This window comes from Lagenorhynchus albirostris, chromosome X (assembly GCF_949774975.1).
Source record: "Lagenorhynchus albirostris chromosome X, mLagAlb1.1, whole genome shotgun sequence".
Classification (NCBI taxonomy): domain Eukaryota; kingdom Metazoa; phylum Chordata; class Mammalia; order Artiodactyla; family Delphinidae; genus Lagenorhynchus; species Lagenorhynchus albirostris.
Window position 1 is genome coordinate 88648182 of NC_083116.1, and position 18274 is coordinate 88666455.

General features: G+C 41.8%; 1 protein-coding gene across 1 annotated transcript; it reads left to right on the top strand.

Annotated features, from left to right (window-relative positions):
* The first annotated feature begins 620 nt into the window (after window positions 1-620).
* LOC132513287 (peroxiredoxin-1-like) lies at window positions 621-1282 on the top strand. Its single transcript, XM_060137468.1, has one exon. The coding sequence runs from the start codon at window positions 637-639 to the stop codon at window positions 1234-1236; it is 600 nt and encodes a 199-aa protein (XP_059993451.1). The 5' UTR covers window positions 621-636; the 3' UTR covers window positions 1237-1282.
* Window positions 1283-18274: the final 16992 nt, after the last annotated feature.

Sequence of the window (18274 nt, forward strand, 5' to 3'; positions counted from 1 at the left end):
TTCTAGGGAGCAATATGGACCCCCACCCTCACTCCCGCCCCCACTGAGGACCACTTACCGAAGAGAGGGAAGGTATGTGTAGGCAGTGGAAGGAAATGAGAAGTGGAGGGGTATGGTTGTGAGGGGTACTTGAGAACAGGAAATGAGGCAATCTGAATCTTGGGGCTTCCATCGCCATACATATTTATTGATGGAATGAAGGTCTCAGAACCAAACACAACCTTACACCAGGGACAAGAGGGAAGATGGAGAGGGGGGTAGAAGAAAAGGCCAGGACTTGTGGACTCTGAGCTAATAGGACTTAGGACTACTATTGCACTTTTGCTGAAGTCACCTTACCATTTTAGACACTACCTCATACCTTTCTTTCTTTCCCTTTCTTTGAGCCCAGACTAACTGGAGCTTCTAAAATGCTGAAAGACATCTCTATTTTACATATGAGAAGACTGAGGCCCAGAGAGATGAAATGCCTTACAGGAGGTCCCCACAGCAAGTTGATGGCTGAGCTGGGGGAGGTGAGGATCTTTCCACAAGAGTACTTTTTCTTTTCTTTTTGAGGATACAAAGAATTTATTTTGGCGTGTCTCTTTCCTGACTGTCTTCTGTGGTTTGTCTGTGAGAACTGCTGATAGCAATATGTCTTCAGGAAATGCCAAAATTGGGCACAATGCCCCCCAGTTCAAAGCAACTGCTGTAATGCCAGATGGTCAGTTCAAAGATATCAGTCTATCTGACTACAAAGGAAAATATGCTGTGTTCTTCTTTTACCCTCTTGATTTCACCTTTGTGTGCCCCACAGAGATCATTGCTTTCAGAGATAGGGCAGAAGAATTTAAGAAACTCAACTGCCAAGTGATTGGTGCTTCTGTGGATTCTCACTTCTGTCTCCTGGCATGGATCAACACACCCAAGAAACAAGGAGGACTGGGACCCATGAACATTCCCTTGATATCAGACCCCAAGCACACCATTGCTCAGGAATATGGGGTCTTAAAGGCCCATGAAGGCATCTCATTCAGGGGCCTTTTTATTATTGATGATAAAGGTATCATTCAACAGATCACCATAAATGACCTTCCTGTTGGCCGTTCTGTGGATGAGACACTGAGACTAGTTCAGGCCTTCCAGTTTACTGACAAACATGGGGAAGTGTGCCCAGCTGGCTGGAAGCCTGGCAGTGATACCATCAAGCCTGATGTCCAGAAGAGCAAAGAATATTTCTCTAAGCAGAAGTGAGCACTGGGCCATTTTAGGGCCAGGTTGCAGTAGGTGGCCATGAGAACAAAACTATTGTATTTTGTACTATTGTAATGCTTAAAACACAGGACCTTACACTCAGCCCAGATGTGGTGTGGAACAGGACAGGCCTTTCCTGCAGGGGTTGGGGAGGCCAGCCTTTCTTCCTCTGGAGGGAATGGCCTGAGCTGTATTATGCGGCAGGCAAACTGATGTGTATAGTACTAGGTTATCGCTTTTGGTCTTTTGTAGTTTTATTAAACTTGAGCTGAGACCTTGTTGATTCTTCATTTTAGGGAGGCATTAGCCTTTGAGTATAAGAGAAATTTACTTTTTGCTTTCCCTCTTTAGGGGAAAATGAGGTGTGAGAGCTGCCTCAGAATCAGGAAATTATATTGAGGGGAAATGCAAGGAGATACAGGGAATGGACCTGAAGCAAGGTGTTTCATTTCACCATATCTGGAGAAGAGCAAGACCTACTACACTATTGGCCAAGGCACTGCAATTTATGCTATAGGCTGCGTTGCAGGTTAAGAGCCCAATGAGATTACTGACATTTACTTTTACACTACTGGGAGGGCTATATGAAAACCTGAGGCTTGGCCTCTTCTGATAAATGCCTGGTACTGGTTCTGTAAAAGATCAGAGTTAGAGGCTTCAGTACCTTTGGAACTAAAAGGGAGAGGGGGACACAAACACAAGCACTGGTGTTTATAGGGTAGGGCTTTCTGTGTCAAAAGCACAGTGCTGGGCACCTCTTGGCTTCCCTGGGTTTCTATCCTTGATTTAAGGGTAGTTCTTTCTTGCCCTCATATCATTGTCCTGAGGGAGGGTTGTCAGTGGGGCAAAGGTGGATTCCTCCTGGGCTCTTGAGGCTAGGGCAGATTCAGGACTGAGAATCCTTCTGTATATCATGTGGTGCCCTTCTAGACACCTTCCAGACACGGCTACCCCAGCCTACCTACTCCTCCAGTATTCAGACAAGCAAGAACTATGAGCGACAGTATAGGATTCCTGGGGCCTTTAATAATAGCTTATTATATGCCAGGTAGTATTTATTCAGTCTCCATAAGAATCCTCTGAGGCAGGTACCATTATTTAGGGGATAGTTGCTTCTTAAGCCCTGTAACAAGTAGCATTTTGAAGCACTGCAGAGAAATGGTAACAGGTAGTAATCCCATATTCCAAGGCAGGTGGCAAGTCTGGATCTGCTTTGGTCTTTTGACCAAACTTCTTTGAGCTTTGTTATCTTCATTTAAGATCTTTACTATAATTCTTTATCAAAAATGATCATCTTGGGGCTTCCCTGGTGGCGCAGTGGTTGAGAGTCTGCCTGCCAATGCAGGGGACACGGGTTCATGCCCCGGTCCAGGAAGATCCCACATGCCGCGGAGCAGCTGGGCCCGTGAGCCATGGCCACTGAGCCTGCGCGTCCGGAGCCTGAGAGGCCACAACAGTGAGAGGCCCACGTACTGCAAAAAAAAAAAAAAAAAGATCATCTTGTACGCAATAAAAGTCTTGCCCAGCCAAATTTAAAAAAAAAGAATTTATTTTAATAATAGGCATCTGGTCAGTTTCTAGTGCTGGACCAAGGACTCTAGGCCTGGACCTACTTCAAATTGATCTGGTTTAAATGGATCACACTCTACATTCCAGATTATAACTGCCACTTGGTGAGTAGACATAAGGTTCGCCTCAAAGCTAACAAGAAAATGTAAAAATATATTTATTTATCAGTAATAAATAAATGTTATACATATGACTTTTTTCAGGTTAAAGCTTGAAATACACTCAAGGATGTTAAGCACTGATTTTTTTTCTCTTTCTTTTTTTAATTGAAGTAAAATTGACCTATAACACTATGCTAGTTCCAGGTACACAACATGGTGATTCAATACTTCTACATATTACAAAATGATCATCATGATGAATCTTCCACTTTTAAAAGGGAATTAGACCTGACTAGAAAGTGTAACTAGTGAACGGGCCTCTCTTTCCTCTTCAGGTTCCTTTGGAACAAGGTCAGGGACAGATAACACTGTTGTAATTCAGGCTCAGCTTCCTACCATCTGGAAGGTTAAGTCATCGGTTTGTTATGTTTTCTCTTAAAGAGCCAACCACTTGGAAGTCCTGAAGAATTGAAATACTTACAGTTGCTCAAGGGCCTGCCAGTGTCCCCTGACTTCTGACCAGATGTGCCTCAAGCTGGCTGACAGTATTAAGAAATATGTGTCCTCAGTGAGCGAGTGAGAAGGTTGACAGGCTGTCCAGTGACGACAGCCTCCTCCTTCTAGCCTCTGTCCTCTGCCCCTAATGTGGGGATGGGGTGGGGCGTACCAGAAGTTGGTCTTCTCAGAGTTGTCTAGCTTTCCTTCAAGGGACTGATAATATTCTCTAGCACAGTATCCAGAAACGTCAGTTGCTTCCCCAGGGACCCAGGAAGGACTTTTGAGAAAGATAGGTTCATATTTCCTGGGGGTCCTAATTATCTATGGCTGTGTAACAAGCCTCCCCAGAACTTAATGCCTGACATAAAAAAGAATGAAATATGGACTTCCCTGGTGGCGCAGTGGTTAAGAATCCGCCTGCCAATGCAGGGGACATGGGTTTGATCCCTGGTCCAGGAAGATCCCACATGCCGTGGAGCAACTAAGCCCGTGCACCACAGCTACTGAGCCTGCACTCTAGAGCCCACGAGCCACAACTACTGAGCCCACGTGCTACAACTACTGAAGCCTGTGTGCCTAGAGCCCATGCTCCGCAACAAGTGAAGCCACCACAATGAGAAGCCCACTCACCTCAACGAAGAGTAGCCCCTGCCCACCGTAACTAGAGAAAGCCTGTGTGCAGCAACGAAGACCCAATGCAGCCAAAAAATTAAATAAGTAAATAATAAGAATGAAATAATGCCATTTGCAGCAACATGGACGGCCTAGAGATTATCATACTAAGAGAGTCAGACAAAGACAGATACCATGTGATATTGTTTATATGTGGAATCAAAAAAGTGATACAAATGAACATACTTACAAAACAGAAATAGAGTCATAGATGTAGAAAACAAACTTATGGTTACCAGGGGGGAAAGGGAGGGAAGGATAAAATTGGGAGATTGGGATTGACATATACACACTACTGTATATAAAATACATAACTAATAAGAACCTGCTGTGTAGCACAGGGAACTCTAGTCAGTACTCTTTAATGACCTATATGGGAAAAGAATCTAAAAAAGAGTGGGTATATGTATATGTATAACCGATTCACTTTGCTGTACACCTGAAACTAACACAACATTGTAAATCAACTATACCCCAATAAAATTTTAAAAAAGAACTCAGTGGATTAAAACAACCATTTTCTTATATCTCATAATTGTGTGAGTCAGGAATTCCATCAGGGTTTGGCTGGATGATTCTTGTGTCCCATATGACTGAGATTGCTCTCAGCTGGTGGACTGGGATGGTCTGGAGCGTCCAAGATGGCTTCACTCATATATCTGGCACCTTAGTAGGGATGACTGGAAGGCTGGGCTCAGATGACACTGTTGTGCAAGGTGCCTACATGGGAACTCTGTGGCGTGACAGTCTCAGGGTAGTTGGATTTCTTACATGGCAGCTTAAGGCTTCCAGAGTGAGTGTTATAAGAAACCTGTGTGAAAGCTACAAGACTTATGACTTAACTTCAGAAGTTCCAGAATGTCAGTTTTGCTGAATTCTTTTGGCAAAGCAAATCACTGAGTCTAGCCCAGATTTAAGGCAAGGGGAATTAGACTCTACCTCTCAGGGAGAAGGGTAGCAAAAGATTTGCTATTAACCTTAATCTGCCATACCAGTCTTATAGAAACATTCATTCATTCACTCAACAAATATTTATTGAATGTCTACTACATGCATACCCTAGTCACTAAAGACAATAGTGGGAAATAAAGCAGACACAAAACTTCCTGCACTTGTGGAGCTTACATCTTCCCAGGGGAGGTAAACAACAAATAAGAAATTAGTAAAATAGGGGCTTCCCTGGTGGCGCAGTGGTTGAGAATCTGCCTGCTAATGCAGGGGACACAGGTTCGAGCCCTGGTCTGGGAGGATCCCACATGCCGCGGAGCAACTAGGACCGTGAGCCACAACTACTGAGTCTGCGCGTGTGGAGCCTGTGCTCCACAACAAGAGAGGCCACGATAGTGAGAGGCCTGTGCACCGCGATGAAGAGTGGCCCCCGCTTACCACAACTAGAGAAAGCCCTCACACAGAAATGAAGACCCAACACAGCAAAAATAAATTAATTAATTAATAAACACCTATCCCCAACAGCAACAAAAAAAAGAAATTAGTAAAATATATAGTATGTTAGATTCTTGCAAGTTTTAAGGAGAGAAAACAGGGTAGGGGAATAAGAAGCATTGGAATGGAGGTAGTGTGGCTAGAGAAAGCCTCATTAAGAAGACGACCTTTGGGACTTCCCTGGTGGCACAGTGGTTAAGAATCTGCCTGCCAATGCAGGGGACACGGGTTCGAGCCCTGGTCCGGGAAGATCCCGCATGCCGCAGAGCAACTAAGCCCGTGTGCCACAACTACTGAGCCTGCGTTCTAGAGCCCACGTGCCACAATTACTGAGCCCACGTGCCACAACTACTGAAGCCTGCGCACCTAGAGCCCGTGCTCTGCAACAAGAGAAGCCACCACAATAAGCCCACGCACCGCAACAAAGAGTAGCCCCCGCTCTCCACAACTAGAGAAAGCCCACGCACAGCAATGAAGACCCAACGCAGCCTAATTAGTTGATTTCTTTAAAAAACAGCAGCTGTTATTATTTTTAAAAAGAAGAAGAAAAAGACTTTTGGGTAAAGAGCTGAAGAAAGTGAGGGAAATAGCCATTCACCTCTCTGGGGGCAAACACTCCAGGCAAAGAAAAAAGCAAGTGAGAAGGGCCTGAGAAGAGAGGGTGCCTGGTGCCTGGTGCCTGGAATACTTGAGGAACAGTGAGGAGGCCAATGAGGCTGGAGGGGAGCGAATGAGGAGAGAGAGTAATAAAGTAAGACTAACTATGGAGATTGGTGGGTGAGCGGAGCACCAGATCCCCTATGTTCTTGGGATCCATGGTTAGCAGTTTGGCTTTTCTTCTGAATGAGACAGGAAGCCATTGGAGGGTTTTGAGCAGAGAAGTGATATGACCTGACTTATGTGATGTCTATTTTAAAAGGAACATTCTGGCTGCTCTATGGAGAAAGAAAGATTTAAGGGAGTCTAAGGCAGAACAGGAAGTCCAGTTGGCAGACTCTTGCAATCATGTTAAAGGTGATTCCTGGCGGCTTGCACCAGAATGATGGCAGTGGGCATGGTGAAAAGTGGTTGCATTCTGGATAAATATCTCCAAGGTCAAACCACCAGGATGTGCTGACAGACTAGATGTAGAGTATAAGGGAGAGAATAAGCAGGCACAAAAATACGGCCTCTTCTATAAGTTCACTAAAATCTCAGATCCCTTTAGATTCCCTGTTAGTGCTTTTCATGTGACATCGTTTTGTTGTATTTTTTTCCCCCAGAGGTTCTATTTTATTTTGGTAATTGTGTGTGTACGTGTGTTTTACTTACTTCCAGTATGAAAAAGAAAATTCACATCCTACTTATCTTAATTGAAAAGGTTATCTCTGTGTTTACTGTTTTAATTTTTGTCAACCTTGACTTTCAACATTTTTGGTTAGATCTGAGAAAAACAATTTAATATAAATGTAAATGAATGTATCATGCTGATGATTGTTGGTTTTAAAAAGATGGGCCAGTAATATACAGCCCATACTGAACACTGTAGGCGTTTAGAAAATGTTGATTGACCTGAATTGGTACCTTCATCTAAGAGACTAGAGAAACTGAGAATCTGTAGTCTTTACGAAAATTCTGTTAAACTGAGTTTCAGGATCATGTGTTATTTCATGCAGACACTTAGGATGATGGAGACTAAGAGTTTCCCTTCTGTTGTGTGGTGTTCATAGAAAATATACTACTTCTAACAGGTGTTTCCAGAGGCAGTGTCGCTAATTCCAAGGGGTAACTCACCTGTAAGGTCAGACTTAAGACTGGTTTGCTTTCTCATTCAACAAATATTCTCAAGGTATTCTACATGCCAGATTGTGTCCTGGACACTGGGGCTACATCAGTGAACAAAACAGCTGTGAATATCCTGGACTTTACTGATGGCTTGGATCTGGAGGACTATGGGCAGGAAGTTGTTTGTGGTCGTCATACGTTGTCTCCTTTGTGGAAGCGCTGCTATCTGTGGGCAACATGGTGAGATGCTGCTGGCTACTGTTGCTTCTACTCCCAGCAAGGCACCAGTTCATATACAGGGAAGAAGGTGGCTGCAAGAAAAGAGTTCTAGAGGCTGAAAGTCCAAGATCAAGGTGCTAACAGATTCAGTGTCTGGTGAGGACTGCTTCCTGGTTCATAGATAGCTGTCTTTTTGCTGTGTCCTCCTGTAGCAGAAGGAGGCAAAGGACATGTCACATCTTTTAATGGTAGGATTCAGGTGACAAATGTTGCAGTAAGCCTCAGAACACTGGACCAGTTGGGACTTGCAAGCCTAGAGGCACCATTCCACAGGAATTATGCTACTGGGCTGGCTAAATTCTTGTAGCCTGTACATAAGAGGTGGGAGAGCCTGTGTATTTCTAGCCAGTCTACATGTCTTGAGCAGCATTCATTTCACCAATGAAAAAATCATTTCTAATTTGCATTATGCTATTTCACAATCTCTGGTATCAACTGGAGAAAACTTAAGTATTGGTGACAGCCCTCTGGAGTGTGGGCTTCTTCAAATGAAAACTAACACATGGCTTGTGCATTTCTAATTAAGATACTTCAGATGTTAACCAAAAGCTCCTAGGATGTTGATCAACACTAACCAGATACACACACATGGATCCCACTCTCTTTGTTAAAGTATTTAAAAGTAAATTTCCAGAAATTTTAACTCTAATTGGTCTCAGCTCTGTGGCCCAGAAGCACTTGGTCTATGGACCTTGAGAACTTAGATTCTTATTGGGATGGTGTGGGCTAATTAACTGGAGTGGCCTGCAATCCCTTCCCTCTGTGTCAATCTAAGGACACAGAGGTCTCAGAAATTTCAAATGGTGTTTTTCTGCACCATTGTCCCACCTCTGTCCCATGCTCTTTACCAACGAGGCTTATTTTTCCACTTCCCCAACAAGAGCCAGGATGGACACTGCCAGTGCATCTGAGGGGCAGCTGACCACCCCTTCCTCACTCACCTCTGCTCACCTCACTCTGTTGCCCTGCAGCTCTGCCTCCTGGATGGATGGGAATGTGAAGGATGGGCTGGATTTGCTTAGGCAGAGAGGAGAGTGATGACAATCTGAGCTGGGGAAGAGCATGATCAAAGACATAGAAGTGGAAGCACACATGGACAGGACGAGGAGACAGGAATTTATCCCATGCAATTGGAGCTGAAAGCCACAATAGAGAAGCAGTAGGAGACCAAGTCACACAGGTTAGGGCCATGTAATAGAGGGGCTTGAAAATTTAGCTAATTCATTTGGTCTTCCTTTCAGTAATAAGAGTAATAACTTCTGTTTGTTGAACGTCCCCTATGTGCCAAACTGTCCCAGGTACTTTTCCTACATTGTCTAATATAATCTCCACATTAAAGTAGAAAATATTTACCCTGTTTTACGTTTTGAGGAAGTGGAGTCTTAGAGAAGTTAAAATCCCTTGCTCAAGGTTACCTGGCTAGTGAGTGGTATAGCCCAGCCGCAAACCTAAGTCTGTGGCTCTTTAGACAATTTAAACAAGTTGCTCTCCCATTTAAAAAACCTTCAGGTCCTTTGGAAGGCTGGGATAGAGGTGAGTTGAGTCCGAAGAGCTGATGGAACTCTAAGCTGAAGGTCTCCTTCATCCTTAACAGCCACCCGCTACTCTTTTCCTTCCAGAAACTCCAATCCATCCTGAGGAGCTGCCCCAGTCATCACTCCTACACAACTGGAAGCCCTGAGATCTGCTGTCTTCCCTGCACAACCTCACCTACCAGGCAGAGGCACTTTGGCTCAGTCAGGGTGGCAAGTACCATGTGTACACCTAGGTCTACCTTTGCTTCAGTAACAGGGCTAAAGACAAGGAGCCCTTCCTCACAATCCAGTACTGATACAAGGTATCAACTGCTACACTGATTACCACCATCCCATTCTGCTCCTCAAGGGTATGGCCACCAAGTGCTGGTCACTCAAGATCAAGTGTAGCCTACAGGCTCTATTCTAGCTGGGCATCTTTGAGTTGAGGAGTAGGGAGAGCTCTTTGTGTCTTATCATCCCTCTCTGTAGATTACACTGACAGGACACCCAATTATTTGGGGACTTTCCATCTGGCCATGTGACCAAGCTCGTGGCCTGGAGTTAGGGAGTAGCTAGACTAGATCACACATTTTTCTTGACTTGTGAACCCTCAGCATGAGAACTAAAAATAACCAGATACTCAGATGCCAGTACTGTGGCCAAGCAGCTAGGTCTGGCCTTTTGGGTCCCCTTCCCCCTCTCCTTCTCAAGAACCTAGTCCATGAGATGCCTGAAGGCCTGACATCATCCCTTCTGCCTATGTAGAGCCTGATGGCCAAAGTGAACAAGGCTGAGGAGAGAGCTGAGGATGAAGAGAAGCAGGAGACCTTTTCAGAGGAAAACAGCAGTTGCCCACCTCCGTGCCATCACCCTTGGGGCTGGCAGAGTATAGCCAGGGACTGAGAGCTGAATTCTCTGAGAGTGGCTTATGAGACAGTGACTCCACTGAGCACTTCCTGACGGCTCTTGTTAGGACAAGCAGCACCTACTTTTTCTTCAGAGCATGAAGGAAGTGGGGAAGGCTAACCTACTGGATAAAAATGCTGTTGCTGAAGGAAGGAGAGAAGTAGGTTCTTGCTGCCCCTGAACTTGAGAATTGTGCAGTCCCTTGTGTTTATATCTGTTCCTGTTGATTATTTCTATTAAATAAATATGTAAGGCTGCTAAAGAGGCTTTTTGTCATCCGTCACTTCCTTCTCCTTATTCTAGTCTTTCCTAGTACACCTGAGACTGGCCTCCAAGTTGTAACCATTCCTATTTCTTTCCTTTCTTTCTTCTGTAATTCTCTCCAGGCTCCAGGTATCAACTAGCTACAAAGGCCCAGTCTTTTGCCTCAGTTTCTCCTCTCAAAACTCTAGCAATTTGTTGGGATTGGGGTCCTCTTGGAACTTCACACAGGCCTTTGAGTTTGTCATTGACCCTCTGCCTGGCTCTGATCAAATTCTTCCTTAATGGGAAGACTCCTGCTTGTATTTTCCCGGGGCTCTCCTGTGAATGGACCAATTATTCAAAATCCCAAGTCCACCAGGATAGTTGCTTCATGGGATTTTCATGTACGAAAACCATGGTAAGAGACATCTAAGAGTAAAAGAATGAAAAGATGGTTGATGACTTGAGCACAATGTCTGAAGGACATACTCCAATGATATGATGTCTCTCTGAAATTTGTAGTATGGACTATGTTGGGGGACTTTGAGACCATCTGGAAGAGAACAGGGATACCATGAACTTTTCCTCCCTCTGCTACAGAAAAGGGAGTGAAATCAGAGTGTTGTCCAGTGTCCTAGTATGACATTATCATAGATCCTAAGCCCTGTGGCTTGGGCAGGTTCACATGGAGATTCTCCAGTGGGTCCTGGATTATGGAGTCAAACAGACCTGTGTTGAAGCCCCGCCTCTACTACTTACTAGCTTTGGACCCTTAGGCAAGTCACTTGTCCTTCTGTACCTGCTTCTTCATCTTTAAATTGGGACTAATGATAGAGTTGTGAGGATTAAATGAGAATTCAAAAATGGTAGCTGTTACTCATAACAAGAAGACAAAGCTGAACTGAGTCTGTTGATCAAAGGAGAAAGCGTATAAGTTATACTGCATTTCAAGGAAGACAGAGGGACCAGAGAGTGAACCCCTCTGACCTGGTTGTCCCCCATTGCTGTTCCCCATTGGTAAGGTAACCATACAATGTATCATCCAAGCTGGGACACTTTTGAAAGTAAAAAGATGCTATTCATTATTATACCATGAATACAGGTATAAACTGGGACTGGCCCAGGGCAAACCAAGTTGTATGGTCACTCTACCCACAAGGAACATGGTATAACATAAGATAAAGGCCCCAACATTGTAAAGATAAAATCCATATGGTTTGAATCCATAAATCCATGCTCTTGTCTCCTGGGACCTTGGGAAAATCATTTTGCCTTTCTGAGATTTAATTCACACATCTTCAATTGCAGACCGAAAAATCCACTTCACAGAATTGTGGGTGAGGATTAAGTTCCTTGAAATTTTATGTAAAGTAGCTGACAGCTCCAGGTGGCTAACAAATGCTAGTTCCCTTACTCCTATTTTCCCTATGCCCTCAGGACAGGGCCCCAGTACCACTGTCTCTCCAAGCCCCAGTCTCAACTCAAAATGCCCAACTGGCCTCCAGCCTCATAACTCTGGGCCCAAGTCCTGCCCATTCAGAAAGCTCAGCTGTTAGCAACCCAGTCTCCTTTTGCCTGGCCAAACTCAAAGGATCTGAGGCTAATTATCATGATCCTATCTGCCCATATGTGCTTCCAGTCTTGCAAAATATTTTCTCATCCAACATTTCATCACTATATGTCCATGCCACTCTCTCACTTCGTCCCAGCTTGATGCTTTGTGACCACCTAAAGGGGTGGAGAGGGAGGGTAGGAGGGAGACACAAGAGGGAGGAGAGATGGGGATATATGTATATGTATCACTGATTCACTCTGTTATAAACCAGAAACTAACACACCATTGTAAAGCAATTATACTCCAATAAAGATGTTAAATGTTTTTTCATTAAAATTAAATCAGTATTCCTACCCTTAACTCACCATGATACTCAAGAATGGTCTTAAATAGGGACATCTGAAACCATCAAAAAGAATACATGTTACTGCCTATCAGCATGACTACAAAATCCTGGGCCAGTATTTCACAGGATTCCTGGGAGAAAGTGATGAAATGTTGGATGAGAAAATATTTTGCAAGACTGGAAGCACATATGTGCAGATAGGATCATGATAATTAGCCTCAGATCCTTTGAGTTTGGCCAGGCAAAAGGAGACTCGGTTGCCTTTTCTCCACACCCTCTCCAGCATTTACTGTTTCTAGATTTTTTGATGATGACCATTCTGACTGGTGTAAGGTGATACCTCATTGTAGTTTTGATTTGCATTTCTCTAATGATTAGTGATGTTGAACATCCTTTCATGTGTTTGTTGGTAATCTGTATATCTTCTTTGGAGAAATGTCTAGTTAGGTCTTCTGCCCATTTTTGGATTGGGTTGTTTGTTTTTTTGATATTGAGCTGCATGAGCTGCTTGTATATTTTGGAGATTAATCCTTTGTCAGTTGCTTCATTTGCAAATATTTTCCCCATTCTGAGGGTTGTCATTTCATCTTGTTTATGGTTTCCTTTGCTGTGAAGAAGCTTTTAAGTTTCATTAGGTCCCATTTGTTTATTTTTGTTTTTATTTCCATTTCTCTAGGGGGTGGGTCAAAAAGGATCTTGCTGTGATTTATGTCATAGAGTGTTCTGCCTATGTTTTCCTCTAAGAGTTTTATAGTGTCTGGCCTTACATTTAGGTCTTTAATCCATTTTGAGTTTATTTTTGTATATGGTGTTAGGAAGTGTTCTAATTTCATTCTTTTCCAGGTAGCTGTCCAGTTTTCCCAGCACCACTTATTGAAGAGGCTGACTTTTCTCCATTGTATATCCTTGCCTCCTTTATCAAAGATAAGGTGACTGTATGTGTGTGGGTATATCTCTGGGCTTTATATCCTGTTCCATTGACCTATATTTCTGTTTTTGTGCCAGTACCATACTGTCTTGATTACCGTAGCTTTGTAGTATAGTCTGAAGTCAGGGGGCCTGATTCCTCCAGCTCCATTTTTCTTTCTCAAGATTGCTTTGGCTATTCGGGGTCTTTTGTGTTTCCATATAAATTGTGAAAATTTTTTGTTCTAGTTCTGTGAAACATGCCATTGGTAATTTGATAGGGATTGCATTGAATCTGTAGATTGCTTTGGGTCCTTTTCACAATGTTGATTCTTCCAATCCAATAACATGGTATATCTCTCTCTCTGTTTGTATCATATTTAATTTCTTTCATCAGTGTCTTATAGTTTTCTGCATGCAGCTCTTTTGTCTCCATAGGTAGGTTTATTAATTTTAATGAAATTTGATGTGTCATATTCTGATTGTCAAAGAAATATATGCTTCATTGTAGGATACTTGGAAAATACAGAACAGTGTAAGGAAGAAAATTAAAAATCCCCTGAAAGCCACCATTCAGACACAGCACTGTTTCCTTCCAGACTTTTCTAGTAGTGTGAATAATAGAGTAATAACTAGTAATATTTAGTGAGTACTTACTATGTGCAAGCACTATACTAAGGGTTTTGTATTTATTATCTCATTTCAGTATTCACAACAACCCTATGAGGTACATAATAAACTGAGGCACAGAGAGTCTACTTACTTGGCCAAAGTTACCACAACAATTAACTATTGACACTGTAGTTTGAATGCAGAAATTCTGCCTCTGGAGTCCAGCGCCTACCCCTATGCTATGTGGCCTTGTATGTTAGATATTTCCTACCTAATGCTTCCTGCAAGAAGGCAGACAGAACATGCAAATAGTAACTTGAAACTTTTCACTCACCTTTCTTTGCCACATCTGTTCCTTTTCACCAGAGCTGTTCCCCTTCTAGGAGATGGGCTAGAAGCCACAAACTGGTCCAATACCATGCAACAGGAGGAAAACAGAGGAAGAAAATGAAGGTCTGGATGAGGTGGCCTGCAAGTTGAAGGAAGCCAGCATCAGACGGAGTAAACCACAAGAAGCCTATCCTCTGTGAGTTCACACTCTGTGACAGACACTTTTGGCAGGCATTCTCCTATCTTTTTGCTAACAGAACCCCAACACTGATCAAGTCTCCAACAGAGAACTCTTGACCTCAGGGAGGGGTGGGCCAGCACTAGGAGATGAGCCCATGATTGGTTTATGACAGTTACAGCAACACTCTTTTCCTTGACCAGTGATTGGTGCCAGCAGAATCCATTAAAAATAGATACATTAAACTTTTTTATTTTTTTAAAAAATATACACACACACACATCCAATGGGTCTTTAATTGAAGGAACTTAAGAGATTTTTTTTTAAGTCTCCTATTGTATTCCCATCATTTTAAAACTTTTTTTAAATTAAAACTGTTTATCAGTGGGAAAACCTTGTTAAAAGAATGACAAGACAAGCCATAAACTGTGAGAAAATATTTGCAAATCCCAGATCCAACAAGAAACTTGTACACGGAATATATAAATATATAAAGAACGCTCTAAAATTGAACAATAAGAAAACAAAGAATCTGATTCAAAAATTGGCAAAAGACTTGAACAGACACTTTACCAAAGAAGATGATATGGATCTAAAAACACATGAAAACATGTTCAACATCACTAGCCATTAGTGAAATGCAAAGTAAAATCATAATGAAATATCACTACACACCTATTAGAATGGCTAACATGAAGAATACTGAAGATACTAAGTGCTGACCAGAATGGAGTTATTTGAACTCTCATAACATTCCTGGTGGGAACAAAAACTGGTAAAGCTACCCTGGAAAACACTCTGGCAATTTTGTACTATGGGATTCAACAATTGCACTCGTGGGTATTTATCCTAGAGAAATGTAAACTTATGTTCACACAAAAAAACGTGTACATGAATATTCAAAGCAGCTTTATGTGTAATTACACAAAACTGGAAACAACCCTAACATCCTTCAGTGGGTGAACGATTAAACAAATTGTAATACATCTACCCAATGAATTACAACTCAGTAATAAAGAGAAACAAGCTGCTGATACAGGCAGCAACAGGGATGGATCCCCCGGGGCTTATGCTGAGTGAAAGAAAGCTAATCCCTTGTGATTCCATTCCCTTCTGAGAATATAAAATTCTCAAAAAATGACAATATTATATATAGAGATGGAGAACAGCTAAGAATATATAGGGAATGAGAAGAAATATATAATTATAAAGTAGCAACATTGGGAGTTCCTTTGTTGTGACAGAACACTTCTGTCTCTTGATTGTGGTGAGGGTTATATCCATCTGCACGTGTGATGAAATGTAATAGAATTATACACAAAGACATACCCCAAAAATGAGTGCATGCAAAAACTAGTAAAATCTGAGTAAGAGCTAAGTCTAGATAATTGTATTGAACCAGTTAATTTCCTGTTTTTGATATGCACTTTAATTATGTGAGATGTTACTGCTAGGGGAAACTGGGTAAGGGGACACAGGACCTCTCTGTGTTGTTGCAATTTCTTGTGAGTTTATAATAATTAAGAAATGAAAAGTTTTTTTAAAAGAAAGAAACCTAGAGTTGGTAGTTAAAGCTATGCCCTAATTTTCTAACACTCACATGGCCCTTGTTTGCTAAAGACTATTTGCCCAGGGGTGACTTTCCAGGATATAAACCTTGCCACCAGTGTCTCTATAGAGCCCTTGATCTTGGGGAACTACCAGACTGAAGAGATGGAACATTAAATATTTGGGCAGGCTCTTTCCTCTAAAACAAATGTTCTTAACCTGGAGTCCATGGACCAAGCTTTTCAAGTCTGTCAGTGCCCTCTTTGATATTTTAGAATGGTATTTTTGTTTCTTTAGAAGCTATACACACATGATAAAATATTTGTAATGTACGAATAGTTAAAATCTTAGATTAAAAGCTCTCCAGGGGACTTCCCTGGTAGTCCTGTGGTTAAGACTCCACGCTTACAATGCAGGGGGCATGGGTTCGATCCCTGGTCAGGGAACTAAGATCCTACATGCCATGGGGCATGGCCAAAAAAACCCAACTCCCAGCCTCAGAACCCTAGTCCTTCTATCCAAATGTAATTTTACTTTTGACAATTTTGTGTATTCTTCCAGGAAAAAGAAAGATACAAGTGGTAGCATACTATAGTCACAGTTCCTACTTTTCACACTTAAGAACAAATCATTGAGATAATTCCACATCATTGTAAACTGGTACAGCCACTATGGAACCAGTATGGAGTTTCCTCAAAAAACTAAAAGCAGAGTTGCCATATGATCCTGCAATCACACTCTTGGGCATATATCCAGACAAAACTCTGATACGAAAAGATACATGCACCCCTATGTTCATAGTAGCACTATTTACAATAGCCAAGACATGGAAGCAACCTAAATGTCCATCGACAGATGAATAGATAAAGAAGATGTGGTACGTATACACAATGGAATATTACTCAGCCATTAAAAAGAATAAAATAATGACCTTTGTAGCAACATAGATGGACCTAGAGATTATCATACTAAGTGAAGTAAGTCAGACAGAGAAAGACAAATACCATATTATGTCACTTATATGTGGAATCTAATGAACACAAATGAATTTATCTATGAAACAGAAACAGACTTGTGGTTGCCAAGGGGGGAGTGGGGAAGGGATGGATTGGGAGTTTGGGATTAGCAGGTGCAAACTATTATATAGAGAAAGAGAAAACAATAAGGTCCTACTGTATAGCACAGGGAACTATATTCGATATCCTGTGATAAACCATAATGGAAAAGAATATGAAAAGGAATTAATATATCTGTATAACTGAATCACTTTGCTGTACAGTAGGAATTAACACATTGTAAATAAACTATACTTCAAAAAAATAAATTTTTAAAAAAGATCATTCCACATCAGCACTACAGCTCTACCTCTTGGTTTTACATAGCTGCTTAATGTTCTCAGAATTAATAGATGAACCACAGTTTATTTAACCAACTTCAATGATGGACACTTTGTGTTTTGCCATTATGAAAAATTCTGCAGTATCTTTATATACTTACACCATGACATGCTTTTGAGTATATATACATATGGTAAATTCTTAGCAGTAGTCTTGCTGGGTCAAAGATACATAAATGGTAAATGCTGATGCACGCTGCAAAATTGCCTCCAGAGAACCTGTACCAATCATCCATCAACAGTGGAGGGTAGCACCTATTTCCCCTTATGCTTGCCGACCATGAGCATTATCAAACTTTAAAATATTTGTTGTCATTCTGATAGACCACAAATGGCATCACTTGTTTATTCCTGGAGATAACTAGCTTTGGATGATTATGATTCTTCTTCAGTCTTTCTCCGAACTTCCCTCTTTGTCTGTTGTCCTTTATTTTTAATTAAATAATTGTATCTCTTTTTGTTAGACAAGTACTAAATAACATTCATTGTATAAAGACAAATCAAACAATAAAGAAGTATAGAGAGTAAAAGGGAAAATCCCTTTTCTCCTCCCCAACCCCATCAGTCCCACTCTGTCCTCAGAGCTGCAGAGACACTGCTGTGTGCCCATGAGTTTCACTCTGCTAGATGCCAATGCACCAGCACTCATTCTGAGTCCTCTCATTTGGGACTGGAATGCTTGTGCCGGGGCATGGCTGAGGTTCAGCTTTATAATATCCAGAAAGAAGGGGGGGTGCTGAGCACTTCAATACTAATAAAGACTGCAGAGAATGGCTAAACAATGTATGTGAACAAAATGGCTTAAAAGTCCTTCAAAAGCTTTAGAGGCACCATTTCCCTACAGCAAACCATAAATAATGTGTTCATGAAAGCAGAATCCAGAAGCACTTCAAGAAACCAAAGCTTAGTTAATTTATTTCCTATATGCTTTGAAAGTAGTGAGATGATTATTTAAACAGAGAGGGAGAGAGGGGGGGAATTAGTAAGAAAAGACAAAGGCATAGTCTACATGTATAGAGACAGACTGGGGTAAATTATTTGACCCTTAATTTCCTCACATCCGATGGGAATAATTAGAAAATATCTAGCTCATAGGGCTATTATAGTAAATAATAATCTATGTAAAGTGCCTAGCACAGAGTTAGGCATAGAGTAAGTACTCAATAAATTGTAGC

Bases quoted from the DNA above. Each gene is read 5' to 3' on its own strand.
- LOC132513287 (XM_060137468.1), top strand. From the start codon at position 637: ATGTCTTCAGGAAATGCCAAAATTGGGCACAATGCCCCCCAGTTCAAA.